This window comes from Diprion similis, chromosome 4 (genome assembly GCF_021155765.1).
Source record: "Diprion similis isolate iyDipSimi1 chromosome 4, iyDipSimi1.1, whole genome shotgun sequence".
NCBI classification, from domain to species: Eukaryota; Metazoa; Arthropoda; class Insecta; order Hymenoptera; family Diprionidae; genus Diprion; species Diprion similis.
In genome coordinates, this window is record NC_060108.1 from 14383140 (window position 1) to 14410237 (window position 27098).

The window sequence follows — 27098 nt, forward strand, 5'->3', positions numbered from 1 at the left end:
AGACAAAAACCATGACTACAAACGATTTCTAATATTTTTTACTGAAAGCTCCGTTATAGTTCAATATTTTCATTCCAGACCTCAAGTGAAATATCGATTGCCATCGTGCACAAGAACCGAACAATAATCGATAAGTATTTGATAAGAAAAATAGTGATTTTACATCTTGTCAACACCACAGAACGGAAAATCGATTTCAAACATTTGTTTTGTAAAAGTTTTATTCATGAGTAATATCATTCTACTACGTATATACATATCTTGTTGTACCACTTTGTAAAATCATTGAATATATATATATATATATAATACCGATGCGTGCCTAAGTTGATACATACATATACCTATGTAAATGAACTATTTACGAAGTAATACCATTTCATATGTACGATGCATCTCAAGTGTTTAATATCGGATTATGAGAGTTATGCATATTATAGCACGATGCCGTTCTCAGATCTCACCGTAAAATTGAATTTAATATCATCATCGTGATAAATCTTTCTTGGAGTACAGCGGGAACACCGAAATATTAGTCTAACGAGATATAATTTTAATTGTAGCAAAACGAACTAACCACTATTTGAACAGCAATAAGCTTACGTATAATATGTATGTATATAATAATCAATTATTAAATATATAACAATTTAAAATATTACCAACTTCAAAATGGGAATCACATGCGCGATATCGTAAATGAATTTGGCCAAATATTTGGACTCAGGTATGATGAGAGCGAAGAAAACAAACTCACAAATAATTAGCTAACAAATTACATATCTTTGGATATATGAAATATACATATTACATAAATGCTATCCTCGGAAAGAAATCTCGCCGAAGCAATTCACGCAAACTGGCCAGTAGACGTTTTCGAGTATTTTCAATATTCGAATAATGGTAAGATTTGATGATGTAGCATGGAATCTGAGGTTGCTTGCGTTACAAGTTTCAGCTCACACTTTGGACTAGAACATTGTGACATCACAAGTCACCATAGAGACAAGGTATTTAGCAGTCTTGGCAGTACTCGCTAAACTAATTATGGTCTTTCATGCCAAAAAATTTTATTAATTAAACTATTAAAATAACAAAGAAGTCCAGATTCTGCGCTGACAGAAAAAATTAGAAAAAAGAATATACAATTTTAAATCGAACCCACATTTCGTACATTCACAACTTTGTTAAATATTATACCTCCATTATTCTATATTCGGTAGCTTGCAGTGGTCAGGGATGCTCCTGGTATGGGGTTGCTCGGTCAAAATAACAATGCATGTACAGGTATTGCATTTAATTCTGTATCGATCGTTCACTCCAAGTTCTACATATCTGACCATGTCATGCAGACTCAAGCGATGGGCCATGAGGTGGTAATATATTTTACACGATAATGGGCACCATTTTTAGCTCTGAATTTTCTAATTCGTACGCTTCTCTTCATCCGCTGAATAGATAACTGTCGATAAATAAAAAATAACACATCAAACACCGTTTGGAAATTAACTAAATGGTCAATAACCTTGTATACTTTCATATATGATAACAATATATATTTAAAATCAACGTATGAAATAAACTACGATGGTAAAATTAATATGCTAAATAAGGACTTTCCACGGTTTCGCGCATCGGCAATACCGATACTTTGGTGAAATAATGAAGCAAATTTCAACACTTATACTTATTTAGTACTATATACAAGTCGAATCAGTTAATATACACCCGTACATGATCGTAAAATCCAACTACTGGTTTACCGTGACGAAAAAACTTTTGGTTATAACGTTTTCATCATCTTGCCAAGCAAATAATTAAACCACGTACAAGGTGTCAGCCTATGTGCGGTAAACGCAACTATAGGATTGACGATGAGTCGGTTTGAAAGTCGACTACCATTAATCTCGGAAAAATTGATTAGCCAACACTTCCAATAACCTTCGGAGTAATATAATAAGTATGGGTTATAATAAGACCGGCAAATACAAACAGATTGAACTATAGAAAATAAAAATCTGATCCCCTAGCAGTTCGAATTTTTTTAACCGTTACAATCAAATTCTCCTGCAGAATTTTACTAAATGCTCGATTGATATTATAAAGTGATAAACGTATCGAGTATCCCTGTCGTAATAATTAACGAAAAGAGAAGTGATGGATATTCGTTTCACTCTTTGAAAATCAAGAGAACATGGAATCGCAATCCGCAATAAACCGCAGAATGAATCAGGTTATATTTCTTGAAATTCGTACTGTATTACTTACTGGGGTATTCATAAAAATACGTGCGGTACGGTCTGATTTAGTCCGAAAGCGACTGCAGGTAAAAATTAAATTATCTTTTTGGATAATAATCTAGTCGTCACTGTCAACATAATCATCGCTATCTCCACTATCATAGGACATTGTTTTCAATCCCTGACGGATCAAAGACGCCTGAATTTCGTCGGTGAATCCCTGATCCCCAGTAACGTCGGCGACGAGCGAATCAATGTCTGCATCTACAGTTTCTCTGCCAAGTGTATCAAGATTCGGTGATGGCACATCTTCGTTTGAGGATTCATATAACCTGTAATACGAGAAAAAATCAGATTTGTTGCAAAAGGAGTATGTATGTATTTCACTGATAAGTCTATATAGAACAAGCAATGAGTTCATTTAGCTGGTAAAATAAATTCATTATATAATGAATAAAAACAATCTTCAAGTGAAATATTTTATGAGCATCATTATTGAGTAATGTATTACGGAAGCCGAAAATCAGAGAACAACAAAACGAAAAAGAATTGCAAATAAAATGGCAACGTGCAGTTAGCGTTTAACATAATATGTGGGATTGTATAACTGCAGCATTGATATGTGTTTGATCACGTGCATTTTTTGCAAAAGAACATGCACATTTCGTTTACTTACTCAGCTGTAGATGATGGTTACATTTCATCATCACACAGCCTGGAACAAAGGCATCGCATATCGTCATCATAAAAGGTTAAAACCAATCCGATATCATGACATCCGTAAACAACATATTAACCAGTCATATCCCCGCAAAAAACTACTATCATGCCCCACGGTATAATCACTCGAAACAGAATTGCACTAACATTATACCTGTGTGTATAACGTTTATTTACTCATATTGCGATCAAATAAAATTTAATAATCTGCCGAATTGTACAGCAGAGGTTTTCTCTTTATGCTCAAATAACAGTGGAATGGGATATAAACGGTTAACCCCGCTAAGTATACGATTACAAACGTTGCAATCATCAAATGTATCAACAACACACATAGGTATGTGTAATATCACAGTTATACCTTTGCATGTATAACACAAGTTGCGGGTACCAACAAAAATTGTTGCAACGATAAGCGTATCAAATACTCACATTTGTTCATTTTGGTCGTTCCCACTTTCCTCGGCAACCAAAAGCTCGTATTCCTCGGCTGCAAATCGATCCCAGTCGGACAGCTATTGAGGGGTAATTGAATTTTATTAATAGAGTGTCAAAAAATAAAGACGCGATTTATTTATAGCAAATGATACGTACCTCATGGCCGTCGGCATCGTGATCTCGAGTTGAGGCGAACGGATCCCTTTGTTCGTGATCCAAATATTTCTCCAAGTTGAAGAATGTGTCGAAGAATATCGACGTCATTTTACACCTCTTCAGATCACTCAGGGATATTTTACCAGGAATCGTAGGATGTATCATATCCAGCATCTAATTAAAGTAAAGAATAAATAAACATGAGCTCATAAGAAGGGCATTTTCCGAATGATATTCATTTGGGAATTTAGGATTTTAGCATACGCTTGTTTTAAAACAGAATAATATTCGCTCAGAAGCAATGGTTCTGCAGAACAAAAATGAATTTTCATTTATTTACCCATTTTGAATAGAGCGCGAAATCTAAACCCATCGTACCTGGCAGAGACAATCTTCAAACGGCAACGTTTCGATGCCGATTGCTTCCATCCGATGCAGCTGCTCTTCGTAAAAGTATTCTAATTCGTACATTGAGAGATATCCATCCCCATCTAGATCCATACACCTGTGTGTCAAGTTAAAATTTTAATGTTTTTCAGTTATTGTTTTCTTCCGTTTTTCAATCAACTGGTGATATATTTACTTTATTAGGTGACAAACGAATTACCTGAACCAATACTCTATCGCGGTTGGATGGTTCTTATCCTCTTCGCTGAGCAAAAACCACACAAATTCCGTATAGCTCATCTTATTTTCACCAGGCTGCTGCTGCGACTGTTGATAATGATGATGCTCATCATTCTCATCATCGTGGTGGTCATGGTTATGCTTATGATACTGTTGAATCTGCTGCGATCCAGAGGTCCGTACACCACCGCGAGTTACGGCGCCACTAAATATTCGTTCAATCATTCTCGTTGATAGAGCTAGAAAATCAAAAAACAACATTAGAAATTAGCGGTTGAAGATAAATTAACTCATCCACACAGCGATATAAATTTCTTTGACTTATGCTTTATTGGACATCGATAAGCTAATGTACAAAAATAAAAATCTTGCAAGTTTGGATTAAAAAAATGTCAATTATAATAATCCGCAATAGAAGGTTTTCAAAACATCTGCAAATGAAAAAATATTCCGCAAGTGTTACTTATTCAAAAAAATATCCATTTATATTGTAGTTACTCTGCAAGCTGCGAATATGGTCGCAGAATTCCTCCAATACTTCCTTCTCTTTGTCACGCAACGAAGTGAAGGTAAATTTAAAAAAGAAAAAAACTAACTAAAAATAATCGATTACGTTTAATCACATCCGCGTAACTTGTGTGACAACTTTTTCACTCGATGAAGCAAAAAACTTTCGCCCGTGGTTCACTCGACGGGAAATTCTTTGGGCTTTCGACAAGCTTTTTCACTTAAGCTTGCAATATTTCTCTTTCTGAAGTTACACAAGTGGAAATTAACAGGTGACCATTAATTCGAATCGATAATCGTGGCGACAATGATCAGTTCAATCGCTAATACATTATCACTTTCGAAGATCGTATGGCGTCCTGCTCACAGTCCTTACCGTTGTCGTTGTGCCTTGTAAGATCCAATTTGTCGATAAAGAGATCGTGATCTCTATCAAGTTCCCAAAACTTGCAATATATAACGTAAAAATGCTCATAACTGAAGTACGCTGTGACGTGATTAATGTCCTCCTCGTGTTCCAGCACCGAGATAACTGCCAGTAAATTACTTCGTCTCAGCTCAGAGACAGATATTTTTCCACTCCAGCTTCGATTTACGGAATAAAAAATTCTGGCCACCACCTGTAACAAAAATAGAATCGATTTTTCATATTTGAAATATTGCAGTGAAACATCTACGCAATAAATCGTGAATACATTGATCCATATAACTGATGCTACAGTGCAGATTGGCGGTTGCGTGATTTTCAACATTTTCCGATCGAAAAATATTCCGAATAGTTCTTTTTCCGGTAAATTTCATTCCACATGGCTTTCCCGAAAATAAAACTTTATATGACACTTTTTCCACTATATGCTGACGTAATTTCTACAACAGTTTTATGCGATTGGCAACGGTATATTTCTGACCCGATTTCTCGCCTGCGCGAAGACATTGCACCCAGACATGGGTGTGTTGTAAAGCCAAAAGACGTCCAAAAGGCTGTCTCTCGTGGTACAAAAATAGTTGTCCGTCCAGAAGATGCCTTTCAGTTCTAAATACGTCTTTTCGAGAATCATTTAACGATGGAAGAGAGGTTCCGACTAGCACGTCTTCGCCGGGGCCTGTAATTCTTTTAGGTTGTTTAACCGGTCGGTGAATTTCGATTATAGGTAAGCTTCTCATTTGAAGTAAGCAATTGATACATAAAAACTTCTGAACCAATTTTCTACGCTTCAAATCGAAATTGCTGAGAAATCACGTTTACCTCTAAATGAAATATCGAAGTCGGTTAGCCCATAATTACCGTGTGAACGTATCGAGAATGAAATTCCGTGGCTTCCTTGAGGAACGTCAGTCCAGGATGCGTTTCAACGACGTCTTGAACCAGGGGTATCAGATCCTCAGGGATAATGGAATCCCTCAGTCCGCGTGTCGTCATTCTAACAAATCTACTAGCTGCGTCGTGACACGAGTTCGACCATCTGTGGAATCAGGATGAAATCCCCGTTTATAGAAATGTATAATTGTGACTATTTTACCTGTGTTGTGGTATTACATCGAATCTGCAGGATGTTATTTAGTTAGAATGACATTACGTGAACCCTTCTTTATGCTCGTGCATACATTATAAGCTATCGGTGTAACATTTCGCAACTCACTCTTTCCAGAAATCTAAGAATACACTCTGGTCGACGTAGGCATTCTTATCACCCCCGGACGCAAGGAAGAGCGGCACTTTCCAATACAGAGGACAGTCGCAAGCCTGAAGCAAGTCGATAATAGTTGTTATAACGTTATAACGATACCAAGTGACAATAAATTTAATCAATTTTTCTGGTGTAGAAAAATATCAGTGCACTTCTGAGTGAAGAAGAAACATTTCTTCTGTCTCGAAATTTGTATAATCACTTTCCCTAAACAGACACTCTGTAACGTGTACGTTAAATTATCGCACCTTGGTGATTATGTGGAACTGAGTTTTGGTGGCTCGGTGACCAGGAAGACTCTGAAATGCGGCAGATATTCGCACTAGGGTAGCATCCAGCTGAGACGTCGGTATCGGTTTTCCACCAGGAAAGTAGAATCTAATAAAAATTAGTCGTGACAAGATTAGAGATAGATAAAGACCTTAATTAATAGACAAATTTTGTACTTAAGTTACATTGATATACATATATAGTGTTCCTAAGTTGGCCACAAAGTTGCAATAAATTCTTCGAGCGACAATAGAATTGAAGAAAAAAACGTGTAATCTTGATATCGCATATTGCCAATAGTTTAAGAGACTAACAAGCTGTAGGATACTAATTTATTGTGACTTCATCCAATCTTTCTTTCCTCCTCTTGTGTTCATTATACGATACACGTATCCAGGTAAAAAAGATGAATCGACTGACACGAACGAGAAGCCCCGAGTATGTGAAAACTTCTACGTAAGATATACGTATACCTATACGTGATTAAATATCTAATTACCTTGGTATGTGTACATTCCGATTTGCCTTAACGTGCCTCTGTAACGTTGTGTGAGGCGGCAGGTTCTTCTGCGTCTGTGTCTTCTCCCTTGCGTAAGTCTGTAATTATGCAAATACGTGAAAAACAAGGAAAAACAAAAGATAAAAAATATGAACACAGATATTATAAGTAGACAAGTTATAGCTAGTAGATAGATATAGATATATATTACATCAGAGCAGCCTACAAGCCATGATAGAATATGTTTATTCAAAGTTTTTTAATTGTATATCACAAGAATCTCATATCTCGTTCGTGATTCCTTTTTTTTCTCTCATTTTCTGTCTAAATGAGTGAATATTTATCGAACTCTGATGTGTTCTGTATAAGATAAGAAAAAACTAAAATACACACGAAACTTACACTAATTAAACGCGCCTGAATTTCTTATCTACAATAAAACTAGCAGATATGCAAAAAGGAAACAAAAAAAAAAAAATAAATAATTATCCTAATATCTCGCTACCTGACAAGACGTAACTATATATTCCAAATCTTGACGCAACAACACAATCATCAATTTACACAACATATTAAGCCTATTGTCGCAATTTTGATAAGAAAGATCGAAAGCTATATAGAACAGTTCGCGTATTTAGGCATCATCGTTTATATATGTGAGGTATAATAGTAATCGCAGTGTACCGCACCCACCGTAATATGATTATCGGAATTGAGTTATGAGATCGCGGTTCGCTTCCTGCGACGGCATCTAATGGCATAATGCAGCATTATGACGATACGTTGTTGCTTGTATGTATGTCATAGGTACCTATATAATATCGTAGTGTAAATATATTACGGTCAAGGGTCAAGACCTGGCACGAGTTACGAGTACAATTCATTCACGGCTGAACGAGCAGCACAGCGCATGGCAGCGCGGATACGCCAATCACATTGCCAATTGCCAATTGACATTGCGAATTTGACCGCGCCCTACACACGCACGATTGTTCGAGGTTGCTGCTTATTATGATTCTCTTGCGTGTCACACACCTGGGTGGGTGCGTATGCAGGTCCTTGATGCGCGTTGATGGGGGGAAAGAAAGAAAAAAAAAAAGAAAATGAAAAGCGAATAGGCGGAAAAAAGAAAACAGTCACGTAGATGTAGAAGAGGAGCTCGATTTAGGACGGCTTTTCGACGCGTGCATGGCCTGAACGGCCAAGCGTATATACGCTTGAATATATACTCGTATATATTCAACCGTATTCATAAATTTGATTATTATGAAATTATGCTAATCTGCATAAGTGTATAAGCACTTAATAACAGAATAATGATAGTGGAATGTGTACTCAGGAACAAAATTTAGCCTCGACAAAATATGCTAAAAAGGTAATCTTCTGGTGCGGAACGTGTACATATAATACGTTGAGTATCGTAAGGTGACGGTTTTCTGGAAAGGTCATTTCCGTACATTTCGCTGCACAGTTATAATTCTGACAGGCCACGCTTTCGAGAGTAAAATATAGGCAGGTTGAAAACAATTTTTTTTACAAACACACAAAATTCACATTGAAGAATGCCTTGCGCACAAACGTTCAATACGCGATTCACAGGCTCGTTCTGTTTTTTCACCGCTGCTTTCTGAAGAGTTTTCACTGTGAACTGTTCTCCGTGTGTTACTTGGCATGTATATGCTACCGGCTAACGATACTTTTGACCTGAGACACATTTCTCAAGCTTTTCATTAAGGTAGGATTTTATGATTACGCGCTCAATATTAATATTAGTATTAATTTTAATTTCAACCCTTCGATATAAACATATCAATGTATAAATTTAGTCAGGACTGACAATTTACGAAAGCATTTATTTTTCACATTTTTTTCGCTTCGAATTGTTCTCAAAAAAGCCTTATAAAACAAGGTATACAGTTTGGATTACAAGTCGCAAGTTTGACAAAATGGAATCAGCGGTCAGAAAAAATGAAGAAGTAACGCATCCCGCAAGCGCCAGATGATACCTAGTTATAGACTTTGATGAGTCTGATTGAAAAATTGCTTATGCGTACGGAGGTGTTGCTTGAAAGCACGTTGAAAACTACGCAACACTCTATAACGGAACAATGAAAGTAGTTGAATGTGTATACGAGAATCCATAAATAAACATGTGTGACCATAGAGAAGAAAATACTTTGAAATGCAGTGGAGTTGATCAACGTTGGATCGAATACATGGTAATTTATCCAAACAAGAAGGTATAATTACAGTTTAAAATTGGGGTGGATTATCTGACTGCATGATACTGTGGTAGGTACTGTAGATGTGAAAGAAACTGATCTTACTTATTCAAGGATATAGTCGCATATTGTGTATCGATATTATACGTACACAGTCATCACCATTACTGATCGTGGGAGTCAGCGTAGCCGATTTTCCGTAAGAACTTGCGAGCTTCGCGTGGCGGATGAATCGAGGGTGTGTAAATTTTTTCTTACAAAGAAAATTCGCTTTTGGCTCTCCGTGGAAAACTTGACGTAGGCATCCAGAGAAAGAACTGCACGAGTCGCGTTTTATAGTTGTTGTTGGTGCAAGTTAGCTTAACGGGGCAGAGAGTTGGAAGAAGGCAACGGAAGGCTGTTGAGCGAGGCTATATTTGGTGCATCCAGAAATATCGCCTATCTATACATACGCGCGTACGTGCATAGATGTAACCAAGTTAGATGTGTATGTAGATACATACAAATGCGTATAACGTATAACAACGTACACGCGGACGATGTGGGAACGTCGTGTAAGACGACGCTTTCTTCATCGTTGCACCTTGTTATAGTGAACTCGCCTCTCAAGTTGCAGCAGTATAATACACTATTTTGGAATTCGATAACGGTGTTTATGTCCTGCTCATTAAAGCTGGAATCGATTTACTTCAGGTAAATGACCAGTGATCACGTTAATTAACGAAAATTAAAGTGCCATTAAAAGGATCTCAAAATTACTACGAACTACGTAATCCCGAATTGTCTGTAAATTTTCGAAAAACGATATTCGAAAAGATGTCGAAATATTTGTATGCTTGAATGAACTGTGTTCAAATTGTTTCTGCTTATCTACTCATAATAATGCTGGTATGATTGAATCTTATTTGAATGGCACAAAAGTTCTGCATCAATTGCCCGAACTGACAATCGATTCGTAAAGTTTCTTTCGAATAATTATTTCCTTCGAATATGTTATAACAAGCTTATATAAATCGTTTATACCAGTTTATAATCCATAGAAGGCTGTAATTTCCTTTGTAAGTTCATTCACACCAATAACACGTATCGCGTGAACTTTAATACATCTGTACCTATATAGTATGCCGGTTTCGGTATTTTGGCTAGGTTAATGCGTTGCACGCGCTCAATTTTATAGTGGAAACAGCATCAATAATATCTGCAAACCACTTTTTTGGTACCTGAATGTCCCGTTATAGTGTCGAAGATTAACTCGAATCGAATAATATTCTATAACTTTCAAGTACAAAATAAAAATTACCATACATTTAAATAATACACGTGCAGCTCCTCATACTGGTAATATATATAACCTGCACGCAAATATTCTGCAAACTTAATTTAATTAATTTACCTACAGCTTTGATTGCAAGCAAAATATATTCTCATTAGTTATGCTGAAATCCGAAGATCGATTACTTAAATTTAAGTTTATCTCTATAAAAATCCCATTTTCGTAAGAAGACAACCTAGAAAAAGTATCTCTTTTCCCCTCAAAAGTGTCACATGGAAGCATTTTCGATCAATTACAACGTAGATCATCATCGTTAAATCTAAAACTTGCTATACATCTACACCGTTAGAGAAATAGTAAAACGCAAAATTCACTTGTAGCTGATGTAAAAATTTATCCAAAATCCTGAGATGTGAAAAAATCTTTGCACGATCAGCAGTTGTTCTTGGACTATCTTCGTCAGCCAAGTAACTCCCTATCATCTTCGGTAAGTGTTGTAAACAATAGAAGGTTTCACTATGAATATACCTAGTATATTAATATACGCAAGAAAGATACTACGCGGTGTACGAGCGTACACGTGGTAATTCACGGTGACGTGGAAAGTGCGACAAGACGTTACTATACAAGTCTATAAAGCCTACACCGTCGTAGCCACGCGTAGTCGACCTACATCCATACATTACTCAGCGTAATATATACATCCAAGTATATATATTATTCGTATATAAATACGGCATGCCAATTATCACGAGCAAACAAAGGGGTCCGAAAAGAGAGATGAGATTCATCTTGGAGATGAAGAGAAGAGAAGAGAAGAGAAAACAAACTGTTATAAGATACGTATTATAATACCCAACGTATGAACAAAGATGTACCTGCGCTTTGCTCTGGACCTCATGCCCCGTTCGCCAAGTGACAATAGCCGGTTGTCTGGGTCCTCGTTTGTCCAGGAGCAGTTCGCTAGGACATTTTTCGAATATAAGAACTCTCTCGGCGACCGAGCCTCGCGTTAAGAATGGCCGAACCGGGTTGTTTCCGGTCCCCGTTGCCGCGGCTCTGATGTGCTGCCTCTGTTGGGTGGTGAGCTCAGGATGAGGTACCAGTTGTTCAAGTCGAGGCCTCGAGGGTGTACCGACTCTAGGACCCCATCGCGACGTGCTGGCGAAGTCCTTTTCGTCCTTGGACTCCCTGTACTTGGCCTCTTCGACATCCCTCTCCTTTCCGTCATCGACTTCCTTGCCCTGTGCGGCAGGTTCGAACTTGGTCCTTGCCGCGGAGACTAGCTGTTCCGCATGGTTCGACGCACCGTCAACGTCGTCCTTGCTGCTGATGGTGTTGTTGTTGTTGTTGTTCGTATTGTCATTATTATTGTTGTTCATACTGCGACGATGGTGATGATGGTGATGGTGGTGATGGTGGTGGTGGTGGAGCGAATGTCCCGCGTTGTTGTTCACACTTCCAGCGTTCCGCTGCTCCTCGAGCCGCTTCTGCGTCGGTGGATTTTGCTGGGCCGCCCTGTACCTGACCTTAGCGTAATCCACCATCGACATTGTCGACAGGTCGTCCTTACTGAGGGACTTTGGTTCCAGCACAGCGTTAGCCTGCACCGGGACGCCGATCCCCGATGATGCGAGACTCGAGCCGTGTGCCAGGATGATCGGCTTGACCGGTTCGACCTTCGGCTTCTCCTTCTTGATGGCCGGCTTCTGCTTGGCGACCGGATGGTGTTCGACTGGCCGGGGTTCGAGGGGTTCCTCGGGGATGATAACGCCGGTCATCAAAGCGTTTATCAGCCGTTCTTCCTCCCTGGCAACCTCATCAGCAAGGCAGCTCTTCGCGGTGGAATCGCCGAGGGTTGAAACAGCGTCGGGAATAACGCTCGCCGATTCTCTGGCTGGTGATTTTGGGGATTTCTCATCCGTGACGGAGACCGTGGCCCGATTGCCGCTTTCGAAGACCTTGGCGGAGGTCTTCGCGCCCCTCTTCGCTTCGCCGTTTGAAATTTTATTCTTCAACGGCCAGGTGGTGAGTCCCGACATATTGGCCGAGGCGGAGCCGGTCGATCCGTTGCCCAAGGATCGGTCCTGCACCCTGCAGGACACTACACTAGACGGCCTCTTCTGCTGGACGACGATCCTAGCGGGCGTCAAATCCGCCGGAAATGTGGTCTCGATGGTCTCGAGGAATACCTCATTGTGATGTGCCGGGGTTGATTTTGTGCTCGGCGATGCCTGCGGCCGCGTTATCTCCGCAGGTTTGTTTGCGTAGGATGCAGGTGACGGAGACGGCGAGGTGGAGCCGCTCTTCGGCTGCACCTGAAGTGGTTTAACCGTCGGCGTGGATGCGGCGGTTGTCTTCACGGGCGATGATTGGGGCGTGGAACTGTTGCGTTCGAACTTCTGGAGGGCGAATTGAATCGAGGAGGGTAGCACCTTGGATGGTGATTTCTGCCGTGAGGCAGCCAGCCTCGCCTTGTCCTCCACGACGAAGTTGTTGACCAATTTTTCAAGCTTGTTATTGTCCAAGGTCGGAGCCTGGGCCAGCAGCTCAGCGGCTGTTGGGGGATTTTTATTCGAGTTACTCTGCACCGCGGGCGTCAGGACCGAGTCGAACTTATCAGCTGCTGTAGCGTTACTGTGACAGTTCAGAATCTCGGTTGGTGCCAATCCACGGCTCTTCCAGGTCTGGTAAATCGCCTCGGCGTGATCACTTATCTGCTTTGCTATCGCCGCAATGTCCTCCTCGCCCGTTGAATCCGTCGGAAACTTTTGCCTCAGATCGTGTTTGGCTGTTGCCGCCATTATACAACCCGGTAAACCTCAGTGTTAAGTACTATACGCTTCGCGTGCCTATGCATATACCTGCAGAACTGCACTACTGTTATCACGGGATGCGATTCTTAATCTGAAGCCGTCGTCTTCCTCGGTCGTCAGCCTGCGGGGCGTCGATGATGCCGTCCTCGGCATCGTTGCACCGCTGACACTTCCAGCCCTTGGCTAGATTAATTTCCTCCAGTTATCCCCTTGCTCGGAAACACAAATTACTATTATCATCACTCGATATCACACTAAAAAATCATCACCCGACTCACACACCATCGATTATTACTGTTACTACTGTTATTATATTTTTATGCAATTATCTGAACTATTAGCTGGAGACCAGTCAATCGTGCACCTCTACATATTCACTGTTTTTCAACGTAAGACGCGCACTTGCAGACTGTTTTTGTTTTCTTCAATACGAGACGAGGAGGTGCACCGCAGTATAGCAGCAGCAAAAGTAGTACAGCTGCTGCAGATTTTCTCAGCTTCGGTATTCAATTCCCAACGAATGAACAACACCTGCAACGTGAGAAGAGAAAAGAATTGGTACATGAACGTGACAATGTTGACGACAAACGTGACTTCAAAATTACGCAGCGACTGTAACCTTTTTATGTGTGTTATTTATAACGGACTAAATAAATTCTCTTTCCTATTACAAATCAGCTGAAACAATAATTATAAAATTATTGTGGTAACTTTTCTCTGGTAACGGTGCCGTCTGTTCCATATACTAGACTGCGTCAAAGGGCGAAAGTTTATCGTTTACGTACACCGTTTTCATTATACGAGTTGCACAAAAGTTTGTTCTAACATACAAGCGCATGGAAGTTTTCGTTGTGCACAAGCAGTCGTCGAGGTGAATTGACAGCAGCAGAGACAGTGAAGTACGTGTATTTATAAAACGTATTAAAATTTATGCGGCAACTTCAGGTCACAAGTTGCTGACACGTGACTGTGGTGTAACTTTATAGGCTTTGGAAGATTAGTAATTACAATCACGTAACCGCAGCAGCGTTTGAAGTTGGGTTTAGAATGCCTGCTGAAGTATATACGGAAGTGCATACAGCGATGTAAGAATCGCTAAGATTATGAACGTTTTGTTTTTTTTCCAAGTAGATCTGACCTTAAAACTTTTCCAATTAGACAAAAAGGTCGGAACGTATAAGTATAACAATTACTCACATGTAGATCGTAATGAAGTCAAGAATAAAAGTGACACACTTGATCTGCTGCGGTCGAATAGAGAAAAGCGATCAGCATATCCATGTACGTAATGAAGACGCATAATTACCTCTGATTACGATGATGGAATTCGCTAGGTATAATTAATATGTACTTTCAACGGCCTATTAATTTTTCCACCACGTGTGTAAAGGTATCTATTATAATCGACACTCTTCCGTGAAGCCTAGCTAATTATCTCGTCCCATATTTGAGTATTCGTGAAACACGATGACTCGAAAGCTGTAATTGAAGCCAATCAAGAATTGAGTTTAATCGAACCATATCCCCTTGAGGTAAAAAAAAAAAAAAATGTAAACCTAGAAACCGTAGTTGAAAAAATCTTAATTGTGAATAAATTTCGAGAAATTTCGTTATTGTATAATTATTTCATGTTAGAAATGCACGTCCGACCACTTTTTGTATAAACAAATGCTCCCACATGTTTACGACAGAAATATAATAGGTTGTAACCTTGGTTGTACAAAGAAGATAACGATATTAAAAATTATTTTCAACAAATTTCTGGAGAATAAGTTTCAAATAGAAAAAGCAAATTGGTCAGATTATAATACGATTATGACATTAAAAGAATGGAATATTAGTCTGTTGGTTTTTGTAAAATACTTATTGTTAGCTACACAACTGTTGTTGTTCTTTTAATTCATGCCATTTACATTTACGTCGAGTAGAGATTATTCTACAAAATAAATAAACTCTTCATTGATAAGTTGCACCGTAGCACATTGATAAATAACTGTCCAACATATCCTGGAGCAATGTCATGCGTTCGAAATTAAATTTAAAGAATCCTTGCTGCGAGTAGACGTGGGTTTGCGTTGCGGATGCGTGGATAGACTAATTAAATCGGAAGCACGTGCGTGCGAGCACGTTTTTGTATTCCATGCCACGTTTAAACCACGGCCGTCTTCTCTTCCGTTCTATGTCTTTCACTCGATCCTTATCCTAGTTTCCCTTTGGGGGACACTTCACAGATCCCGACACGCGTTGCGTGTTACAATTATACGTATAGGTACTAAAGTTATAAGGTATAAAGAACGCGGGTGTATTATAATTACGTCCAATCATATAATACCATCGCAGCTGCTCGAACTATAATAATATTCACGCATGCATCTATAGACGTGTCGCTGTAGATATTGGTTACTGATTTCGCCCACGCATAATTCCTATACCTGTCGAAAGCGTGCGGAACGTGAAACCTCCGCCCTCTTAGCTATGCATACCTGCAGCTATGAGACAAACAACTGGCACAACGGCACCGATTATTGCAAGTGAAACCGGACCGTCATCGTCAGTCTGATACATGCGTACTTTTCTGAACGATGTTACATGTATCAGGCTAGAATAATCCATTAAATCATGTATAATCGAAGGTCTGAACTGCAGAGAAAAGGAAGGAATTGAAAAACGGTGTACAAACGTTACGGATATTGAAAAGGTAATTTGGTCATTTTTTCTTTTCTTTTTTTTTTTTTTTTGTCCCCATGCCCTTTTGTCATCACGTGATAACGGATGTGTGGGTAAAGCTTGCATTATGATATATACCTGTCGACGTTTGCGAAAGAGATAGATACGGGGGCTTGGTTGGCCTACGCTGGCCTACGCTCGACAAATTGCTATATACTTAAATTATACATATGGAAAGGAAGGAAAGCGTAGGCCAGATTTTAGCTGGCGGGCAGGGAACAGACGAACAGAAACATCGAATGCTAATATACCTGTATTATACGTGATAATAATATCACAGATGTACGAAATTGATCGCGGTATGTGGATAGTTGCAAGTTAATTACGGTCGTGGGTAGAAGAAATATATTCGTGTTACAAGTTATAATGTTAATATCTGTAAATATATATAGATATATATATATTTATCTCATTACGCACGTTTACCGTTCGATCCGCAAAATCAACCTACGACATGAATATATTAAGGCGATTCTTACGATTCTTGCGATTCTTACTATACAACATGACCGGTTCAGACGAGAACGGATTGTTTGCGAAATTTTACACACCTTGCAAGCTCGTCATAATCGTTATAACCGGTCATCAGCAGCTCGATCATGCTGCAGGTTAATTAAACATTGGGAGAAAAAAGTCGTTGAATCGACTAAACGTGCGATCACGTGCGGCGATATGAATATTTAATTGTGCGATCAATTCAAGATCTGTTGATCTAACAAAATGTTTAGTTGGAGTATTTAAATCAAGTCAATATTTTGTTACACCAATACATCGTGAATTGGCACAAATAAATATTCATTTCGCCACCGGTGACCCCACATTTAATTGATTCAACGACTGTTTTTTCTCAGTGTAATAATTACAATTTTATAATTATCATTTGCAGTGACAATTGAACAATTGCAGTTATCTACTTTTTAGATTTGTAACTCTGACTGGTAAGTTGACGAATCGCCCGTTCAAAACTTTAAGATGATATTTGGGAAGACGAATTTCACAGAGTCTGAATCCCACGTATCTGGGACACACCCTGTAGAAACGGTGAAGAGGCATAGAAGATTGCCAGCACCATCGTCATCTCGCTTTCTGTCGTTGGAAGTTCGGGAGTTACGCTGTATTTAGCTCCGACCGTTTCATTTCCCCCTGAATGTCTTAATATAGGTACGCAGGGGATGCCATGCCGCACGGTATGCCCTATGTATACAATGAGAGAGAGAGAGTGCGAGAGAGAGAAAGCGAGCGATATGCCTGGCGGTCGGATGAAGGAGAGAAATCCAAAGTGAAATGGAGAGGAGAGAAGAGATGCGAATAGGAAGAATAGCCGTAGACTGTACAGGCGAACTGGATGCGGAAATAGACGATGAAGAGGAAGAGAAAAGCGGAACCATCGCATGCGCCAGAATCTCGTTTCACCGCACAAATCATACATTCTTACTCGAGATAATCGCTGCTATAGTTATATTGTTATATACATAGGTATACTTTATACTGTAATTTTCGCAATCGCAAATGGTAACGCAAGCAGTGGGAAATAATATGGGTAAATTAAATAATTACAATTCAACGGAATAGTTTATGTAATAATATGTATTTTGTCGACATTACGAATCACTCGAATTGTGTAGTTATTCGAAGTGATCTGCGGTCACCGTCGTCGGGAAATTCTGTCTTCATGGAATCATCGTTATATCATTACTAAAATATAGATGACAACTAAGTGGAAGGATAACTTAGTATCGAGAAATTGAAGGACATATTTAATTACGTTTAAAATTTTTTCGCAACACGCAGTGCTTGAATCGCGGTCCATAGAAAATGGAAAAAATTCATATAGGTATAGTATAATGCAAGGAGAAATTTCTTTGGATAAGGAAAAGTGAACGACACTTTTACGTTTCTAGGTTTCATAAAATCACTTTATAAAAAGCTATATTGCAGCATGTATCACGTTACACGCGTTACATCTATGCCTATAATAAGGATATTATGTTAATCGAGAAATTAAGTGCAGATTAAGTTTTTCGGCTTACGGATTTCGGGTATATTCATATAAATTCTTCATACAAATATTCGAAAATCTGAAACTCTAAACAATGTAAGTACATACATACATACGTGCATACACTCCGAATTTATCCGTAGTGAAAACAAATCTCCAATTTCTCCCCGAACTACGACCAGATACCCTATTCGTCAAATCCCCTTACCCCTCCTCTACCCCCAGTATCTGTGGCAAGAATTTAATCGTTTTTTCAAGAAATCTTATTCTAAGTTATCCATGGTGCACAGATACGTAGGTATAGATAGATATGTAGTACATACATGACGTATACATACATATACGGCGTGCCTATAAAATGTTACACGTATATAGTCGTGGTTCGACGAATTGAATAACGATTGTACTTTTAAAGGCCTATATTATGCCATGTCTGTCTGTGCACAGACGAGTCTTGCAAATACGACCGCAACCTGAGTACACAATACATGACAACCACAGAAGACGTGGTTGTCGAGTTGCGTCAGATAAATTTTTCGCCAGTGTCTCAGAAGTGAGTTACGTACTTTAGTTACTTTACTACACATTTAACCTCGCTTCTGCACTCCTTTGAGAAGTATCGAACTTATAGGGTGCGTTCCGAAACTACTACTTGGCAGCGCAAAAGAGATAAAATATGGTTGACAGCACTGGGAGCTAATTTCGGAACGCACCCTTAAAGTCGGCACAACTACGGGAAATCCCCGGCGAAAAAAAAAAATATCCCTAGCAATTTGTCTGCATTTTGGTTCTTTTAAACTTGGTACGCGTATTAATATGCAATGCGCGTTGATGCACAAGTGCAATGCACCCGATGCAGTGTATGCATATAGCCCACTAGCATTAAAGCACGTGATATGCAACGCAGGAGCGGTAAAAGGTTGTAAGTGTCGCGGTTATAGAATAAACGCCAAATTCGCGGGTGCTGACGACGCGACGGTCTGACCTTAATTCAACGGAGTTTATATTAGGTGTGGTACTAAATTAATTATAGCCGTAATTGGTGTTAAGATGACATTAGACGTTCCCTAGTACCGCCTATATTCTATGTATATGTATAGAACTGGTGAATTCCGCTCGTTGCTCTGCAGGGTTTAATAATCTTTTCACGCCACGCCTCTGGCATCGCATCCGGCCTGCACCGCTCGTCCACGCGTCTTAAAAATATAATATCACATGTTTCAATTAATGGTACGAGATTTTTTCAGCCTTTGATGGCATTTAGAATTGGCGATAATACCGTATAAGATATTCCGATGCGCGAACAACTTCCCGTCGAGACAACTCGTTGTAAGATAAGTACAAATGCAGTCATTATTCTACGAATAGTTTGATGTTCGTGAGCTCAACGTAATGATCTGTTTTTATGATAAATCGTTATTTAAGAAGTTATTTAAATCGTTATTTAAGAAATCGTAATGGAACCTAGTATAGCCGTAATTCGCAAAATTAACTACTTCAAAATTATTACAAAGTTTGTAAAATATTGATTTTTTCTTTCAAGATTTCGATGTGAATTATAAAGAAGATTCTGAACCATTAAATTGAAATTCATTTGAAAAGAGTTGATCTACGTCAGCCGCAGACGGGTGGTTCGATTTACACATAAGGCTTTATAGGTATTGGCTGAAATTTCACAACCCAATATCATGAATATGGATAAAAATAAAAAAAATTTTTAAATAATCAAGAATATTTATACAGCTCGAAAAAATGTTTATGGAAATACAGATATTGAAAGTTGTTAAAAATGAAAAACGATACAGCCGATAATTAACTTCCGAGATTACTCATGAGGTGAAGTAATCAATTTTTCTTCTACAATCAACACGTACTAGTGTTATTATACATATTTCATCATGAATTTCAAACAAAATGCATTAAATAAAATTTCTTCCACGTGTAAACTTAAGAAAATTTCATGAATTTTTATGAGCCGAATTTCATCGGCTTACAATTTGCAAGAGAGGTATTATGATCATAAAAATGAATCCAATACTGAGTAAATACAGAAATGTGCGGAAAAGTGGGATAAAAATAAAGATCGGAATAGAAACGGAGGAATAAGATTCTTTGTTATACGTTATGGGATTGGTGCCGGCTGCGCTCACATATGTATACATATAACATACCGTATACATATAACGTGTATAATACAACGCATGTACGAGAGAAAAGAAAATAACGGGCGGTGCAGACAGAACGGAGAAAAGGCGCGTGGCTCGCTCGACGTCGTCGTTCGGATAGACAAATAGATAGATAGTGGGGCAAATAGACACAGAGTCGTTGAGGTATACGTCTAATACGTGAAGGACCGCGGTGGAGGAGATGGAAAAGGAGACAGAGCAGAATAAGAGGGAGAAGAAGAAGAAGAAGAAGAAGAAGAAGAAGAAGAAGAAGAAGAAGATAGTGTCGCCCGGTCGAAATGATTTACCGTTTCTTCGGCCGATTCCGCCGGCATTCGGGTGCATTCGGTTATCCAAGAATAACGCGAGCCGCCATATTTGGTAATGCAAGGCGAGCGGCGCTCGCGCTCGACAAAACGAACGCGCGGGAAATCGACGTAAAGATTTCGAATTTCAATTGAGAAAGGTTAAGAACACGCGCTGCTCTCCCACGCCCTCGTCGCACGTACGTGCGCCATACTAGTTAACAACTCGTACACTCGCTCTTGTCAATTACACGCTGTTTTATCGTCATTTTTTATACTTTCTCATATTCGTTTTTTTTTTTATTTTTTTTTTTTTATCATTTTCTCATATTCGTCGACAGGTGAATTCTAGAGAAATTCCCCGATTTTCAAAATGAAAACTTATATCTGGTTTCAGTTTTTTCATTGAAATGATAATATAACCATGATCTGCTACTGTTACGACGGGTGGCCACCAGATGCTGCGAGATCTGCGCGCTCCCATGAGAAAAGTAACGCGGCGGACCAATTTGTCAAAACTACTAATTTTACAACTGATGAATGACTTGTATTTTTAGTGTTAGTTCAAGAATAGACAAATTTTGTCCAATATCTTTTGATTTCTTTTTTTTTTATGTACTCATAGGCTCGATCCAAACGCTCAATTTAATTCATTTCAGTTTACAGAAATCTTTTTAACATTATTACAACGTTCAATTGTCAAAACAACTGCCAACAATTTGAGTAACCAACGCAGATGAAAAAATTTAAAAGTTTGACGTGATCATTCATTTCTACTTTCTGTATTATCAAAAATATTTAATATGATAAAAAGAATAATATTAAACTGTGAAATATATTCATATATCGATATTGTTATAGTAATGATTGTTATTTTCCACTTAGCTGCCGTTCATAGTCATACAATAGCTTTTTTGTGCGTTGATTTAATGTACATGGACTTGACTCGTTTATTGCCTAATAAATAAATAAATAAAAATTCCCCAAACATTTTCAGAATTTCTGCTTTCACAACCACCCTGAGCGTTGAATTCGAATCAACGGTGACAAATGACGATGCGATGACTGATACGAAGTGATCGTACGTGCAAAAAGCGACAAGAAAACAGCGCAATCTAATTGTGAGAAAGTCCTTGCAGGCAAGAATAAAGCGCAAGGAACGCACCGCAAGTGAGAGTGACCGAGTGGATCAATGCAAGTAGTGAGCGTTGCGACGCCGCGACGCGACGGTTCTCTGGGCGTCGCGACGACGGTACAAAAACATCTCTCAGCCTGTGCGCTCGTGCGTAAGGAACCAGCCGAATACCTAGTGGGAACATACATCGAACAGCGAACGCGTCTCGGACAGTTTGCGTCTGAGCCAGTGAAGACGGTTGTTTGTCAAATCCCAGCAAAGCACCCGGGGCACCAAATCGATCGACGATAATCCTGAACGTACACGATAATAATTCTTAAAGGCTGATCAAATATGCGGTTTATCTTGTATCCATCAGGTTTTGATATGAAATATGTAATGAAGATTCGTACCAAGAGGCGAGGGCCGTTGAACCCCAAATTCCAGGGCCGGTTCTCTTCTGCTCGTATGATTTGTATTGAGAGCCGTCGCGATACGATATTACAGGTGGTACGTTGTTGCATATTTATATAAATTCTAAGCCTCTCGAATTACGTTTAAAATATGAATGCAGTTTTCAATTATACATGATTCAAGAATTTCATGAACAATATTATCGCGGTTTGCTCGATCCGTTTGGTGCATACTCTACTTATAACATGGTGTCCAGTAAAAATCCGTAGCAAATTCAAGGACGTTTCCATTATTCCAATTGAAAAACATTAAAAGTAGAATATTTGTAGGATTGCTGGACACCGCGTGTAAGCCCTCTGCCATGTGCATGCTTCATCGAAAATATAGAGCATGAGAGAAAAAGCAACAGAAAAACGCATTCGGCTCGACGGTTAAAATCAAAGGCGGCAACTTGAGAAGTCTGTCTAACAAGAAAAATCTCGTAAATATTTGCAGAGTCTCACTTCTGGAATTTTATAACACGTGCTGTTTTGTATATCTATATCTAAATTTCACGCCATTGCAGACTGCACGAATGCAATACGTGTATGTTTCGAAGGGTGCGGTGTGCAGTTCCACGACGGACTAAACGCTGATAAAACGACTCTATAAAGTTTGGTTTTAAATGTTTACGAACTTTCCGTCTCCAGTTCGCCAGCAGCTGACCAAAGATGAAACGAAAATTCAATGAGAATTAACTGTGTTTTAGTCTATGACTCCGACAAAGCTGCGTAAATCAAGTGGCTAATTTTAGTCTCGAATGTGGTTTATGATGCACTTTTGAAAATTTGCTTGACAAGTGGTTAAATTTAATGACGTCCATTACAGAGTATGATTAAACCAGTATTATTTATGGAGGAATAATGTATTTTAAATGGAGATTCAGAATCATTATTTAATCGTGTCTAAAAATAGGTAATTGCCAAATTAACGAACCAAACCTTGTGATGGATATACGTAAGGATGAAATTTATTCTCCTGATGCTGTTTTCGATTTTTACTTTATTTGATGCGATGTGTTTCATTGGACATTCACCACAGCTAACCAGAACCGTTTTTGTAGATTTTAACTATGTTAATGATTGCGATAATTACATTTAATTTATTGACGCTCAATTAAAAATACCATGTACGATACTAGCATTAAATATGTAAGATGATGCTGCAAAGTAGAAATGATCATTCGTCATTTGCTCGTCTCCTCGAATTTTTCATAGAGAATAAACGAATTCCCAGATCTCTACATGTGCGACTTTTTCTTGACTTCACATCTCTTTGTTTAGAGTTCCTGATAACAGAGGTATTATCTGCAAACGGACTCCACACGTCCGTTTCCCTGCTCGTGATAATTTCAAAAGCATGCCCTCATTTCTCTCGCTGTTTTACTGTGAACAAAATTCTTCGATTTTCATACGATGTGATCAGTAGACAGTCGACAATTTATCGAGTTTCGACAATTCGACATCCTGATATTCATACATTCAACAATTCAAAGTTTTTAAACATTCTTTCTGCATATATTTGGCCAAACTTCGACACGAGTGTTGGAGTCTACGTTATACGAAGCATAGATACACGCGTACGTATGTACAGATACATGCACATGAGTATGTGACCAACGCGCCCGGTGGCTGGGTGATCCTAGAATAGCGAGTGACCTAAAGAAAAAAGAATATATAGGGGACTGTACGAACAACAAGTCGAATGAAAAAAGGGATCAAAGCGAGAAGCGACGATGCCAGCTTGCTCGTAAGGTGTAGTATATTGTAGTAGGTATATGAATAACGTATCTCGGATACTCAATCAGCACACTGAATACTTACTTCATCGTGACATACAGGAAGTTATGATTCGCATGAATCGTTATCGTTATCATAACGAAACATTGTTGAAGAAATCATTATTTTCTTAATTTTACAATGATTTTTAAGGATCTAAGATTTCGAAAGACGAGTATCTTTTGTTTTATTACGGTTTACTGAATTTCAGGCAATTCTAAAGCCGCGAAATAAAAAATTTTTCTCAGTATGAATCGTTACAACAACATTATTAACTTCAATTTCTCATTGATTTCCTACGCATTTATACTGTTCAATCGAAACGAATCGAGCAATTCGAATCGATGCGAACTGATGAACAATCTCTCGATCTCAAACTTCGGAATCCTTAAGATCCTGAATCGATCGATTTACTTTAGCTTTACGTGTTGTCTGATTAAATTAATTCTTATTCTAGTAAGCCTATATGATTACCGCTATAGTTGAACACGATGCTAGCCTGCGACATTAAAGCGATAATAATATGGACATTTCACAATTGGGAAGACCGTTCCAAGCTACGCGTTCGGAATCCCCGAAATGATTGCATGGTTGAAAAAATTACAAATTATAAACGGGATTTAGTAACGGGACAATACCGAGACATTTGACCCTTGCAATGGAAAGAAGCTAATTGTGATGGGTACCACACGAAGACGAAACCTGACAAGAAACTTGGACACAGTCAGCCAATGAAGGACACAAACCGCACGCAATCATCGAGAACGATTGTATTGCAGACTGTAAGCTGCATATTTCTCTCCTTACGTAGGAAGTCTATTACACCGGCTGCACGCGAAACAACAAAGAAGGTCAATTAATCAGAGAAGCCAGTATGACAGGTAGTTGGCTCAGGAACAGAGAAATACACTATGAAACGTGCAAGCTGATTGTCAGTGACGTTGTGAGAAATCATTTTTTTTAAACTCTAATTTTCTTCAGACCAAGCACAACGACTTGACATCGATACAAATTATAGGGTTCACCTTTCGTCAAGGTTTTAGTTTATTGATCAACGGTAGCTGCGAGTAGTACAGAGTTGCATCGAAATGACAAAGTGCGCGGATTTGATATTATCAGGGTGTCCAGTTATTTGTAAAAGCGTAATCAAAATCCAGTTTTTCCAGACAAGAAACATTACTTATTTAGATTGTTCTCATGTACACAATCAAAGAATATTTTATGTTTGACTAGAGCACAGCTCATTGTGAGACGAATTCGTAAGAATTCGTTAGCACGTAAAATTTTTAAGAAATCAGGGCTTGGTTCATGACCATTACCTGAAAGTTGAAGCAAAAATTTTTTTTCCTCACCAAATGGCTAAATTTTTATGAACCTAGAATGAAAATTAGTATGTTCCAGATACGACATGAAATTCTCTGAGATTTCCAGATTTTTTTCCAGGGAACATCGAATTCCCTGAAAATTCCTTTATCTCATAATTTCCATGAATACTGGACACCCTGATTATATAAACCTCTCCGCTTCGAATACTCTGGGGAGACATTTTCGTCTTTGATCGCCGAATCCTGTTACAAAAAATGAATTTCAAAATACTATCGGCCAAAGGAACCGGCGTGTGAATAAAAGTCACTACCAATTAGTGGAGCGACTCTTGTGCCATGCTAATATCAAGCGTACATATCAGCTGTAATGAAAGAGTAACAGGTTAAAGATCCAAGATACCCATTGACGAAATCCTGTTTCACTTTATCGGATGAACGTAGGTCGCAACACCCACGAAACGGACATTCGTTGACAAAGTAGGTACACGCGGCAAAAAAATGCAAGTTATAATAAGAATGTTGTACATAACATCGTATGTTGCATGAAATTAATCGTGATATCATTCTTGCTCGAGGTTCGAAATCTCGGATGTATACGTAATAAGCGTTGCGTAGTGCAATTGCAAGTTCAGCTGACGCTAATATTTCGATGATGTATAAAATTCAAAGCTGCAGCTTGGCACGGGAGAGAATGTACAATGTGCATAGATGTAAATTGAGAGTTCAGAGACATGGAATGAGGGGGGGGATTTAGTATGAAAACATGACCAATAGCCTGTTTACATCGGAAGTATAGCTACGTGCAGTTGTGGTAGGTGTATCGTATAAGCATATCGATCGCAGATGCAGCCCTCCGAGATATCGGGGATGAGTTATTTTAGTTTACCACGACGTGTCAGGCGCCCAGGCTATCGATAAATAAACTAGACTGGAAAGGAAGGGATGGGATGGGGCAGGGCGAGACTCACCAGCTCTAGATGCAGGTCGGTGCACAGGAGATTCACGCCTCCGGTCCCGGACTTTGGATAAACTTCGGGTCACCCACTGCCGGAAACGAGCACCACACAGACAGCGAGAGCACCTGCGACTTACGCGTTATTTGCGGAATAATAATAACGATGTCGGTGGATGTATCGTTCGTCGAGAAGCCTGATTTTTAAACAGCGAAATCGCGCGTTACTGTGGACCGGTACGTTTGCGGCTATAAATAATCCTGCAGTATCCGGCACTGTGACATGTAAAAACATTCGGAATGATCTCGTTTCACGGGGACAAGAACGGGAGCGAGACCAGCGACAACGTCGACGGTGACATGCATGGACGATAATATCGCTCTTTTCCACCCTCCGAGAATCAATCGCCTGTCTTCAGTCCCTTCGGAGCACCAAATCGCGTCGAGCACAATTATGCGAATTCGGGGGTTCCCGGTTAACGCGATATCGACGTCAGAGCCGTGTTCATTTATTCTCGTGTAAATAATAACACCGACGGAATAGAGGAACGAACGGCGAACCCCGCGAGTGGTAATGTCGTTCACTAAACACTCTCAGCAGCACCCGACATTGTCGAAATGTCGACAACGACTGAACTGGCGGCTGCGCAGTCAAAACACACTCAGCCGAAATGTCAAGACGGAACGACGAGGCCTGCGCGCGCCACCCTGAAGCCGTACGCCGAACCAATAAACTAGTGTTTCTACACCCAGTCGTAGCTTATAATTATTTCGTTGCATGGTCTTCACTCAGTGCATCTCGATGCGTATTGATGACCTAATCT

General features: G+C 39.2%; 1 protein-coding gene across 4 annotated transcripts; it reads right to left on the reverse strand.

Annotated features, from left to right (window-relative positions):
* Positions 1-203: 203 nt before the first annotated feature.
* On the reverse strand, positions 204-26906 carry LOC124406027. Of its 4 annotated transcripts, XM_046881338.1 has the most exons (13): positions 26291-26906; positions 11519-13987; positions 7146-7243; positions 6625-6754; positions 6329-6432; positions 5974-6151; positions 5065-5308; positions 4162-4420; positions 3933-4059; positions 3555-3728; positions 3393-3475; positions 2917-2955; positions 2433-2572 (listed from the first exon to the last, which is right to left on the reverse strand). In XM_046881338.1, the coding sequence occupies exons 2-12, from the start codon at positions 13442-13444 to the stop codon at positions 2934-2936; spliced, it is 3345 nt and encodes a 1114-aa protein (XP_046737294.1). In that variant the 5' UTR covers positions 13445-13987; positions 26291-26906; the 3' UTR covers positions 2433-2572; positions 2917-2933. The 4 variants fall into 4 exon arrangements, with proteins under 4 accessions (XP_046737293.1, XP_046737296.1, XP_046737294.1 ...); XM_046881337.1 differs by lacking the exon at positions 2917-2955 and having other exon boundaries at positions 204-2572; XM_046881340.1 differs by lacking the exons at positions 2917-2955; positions 26291-26906 and adding an exon at positions 14030-14033 and having other exon boundaries at positions 204-2572; positions 11519-12997.
* Between the last annotated feature and the right edge of the window lie 192 nt (positions 26907-27098).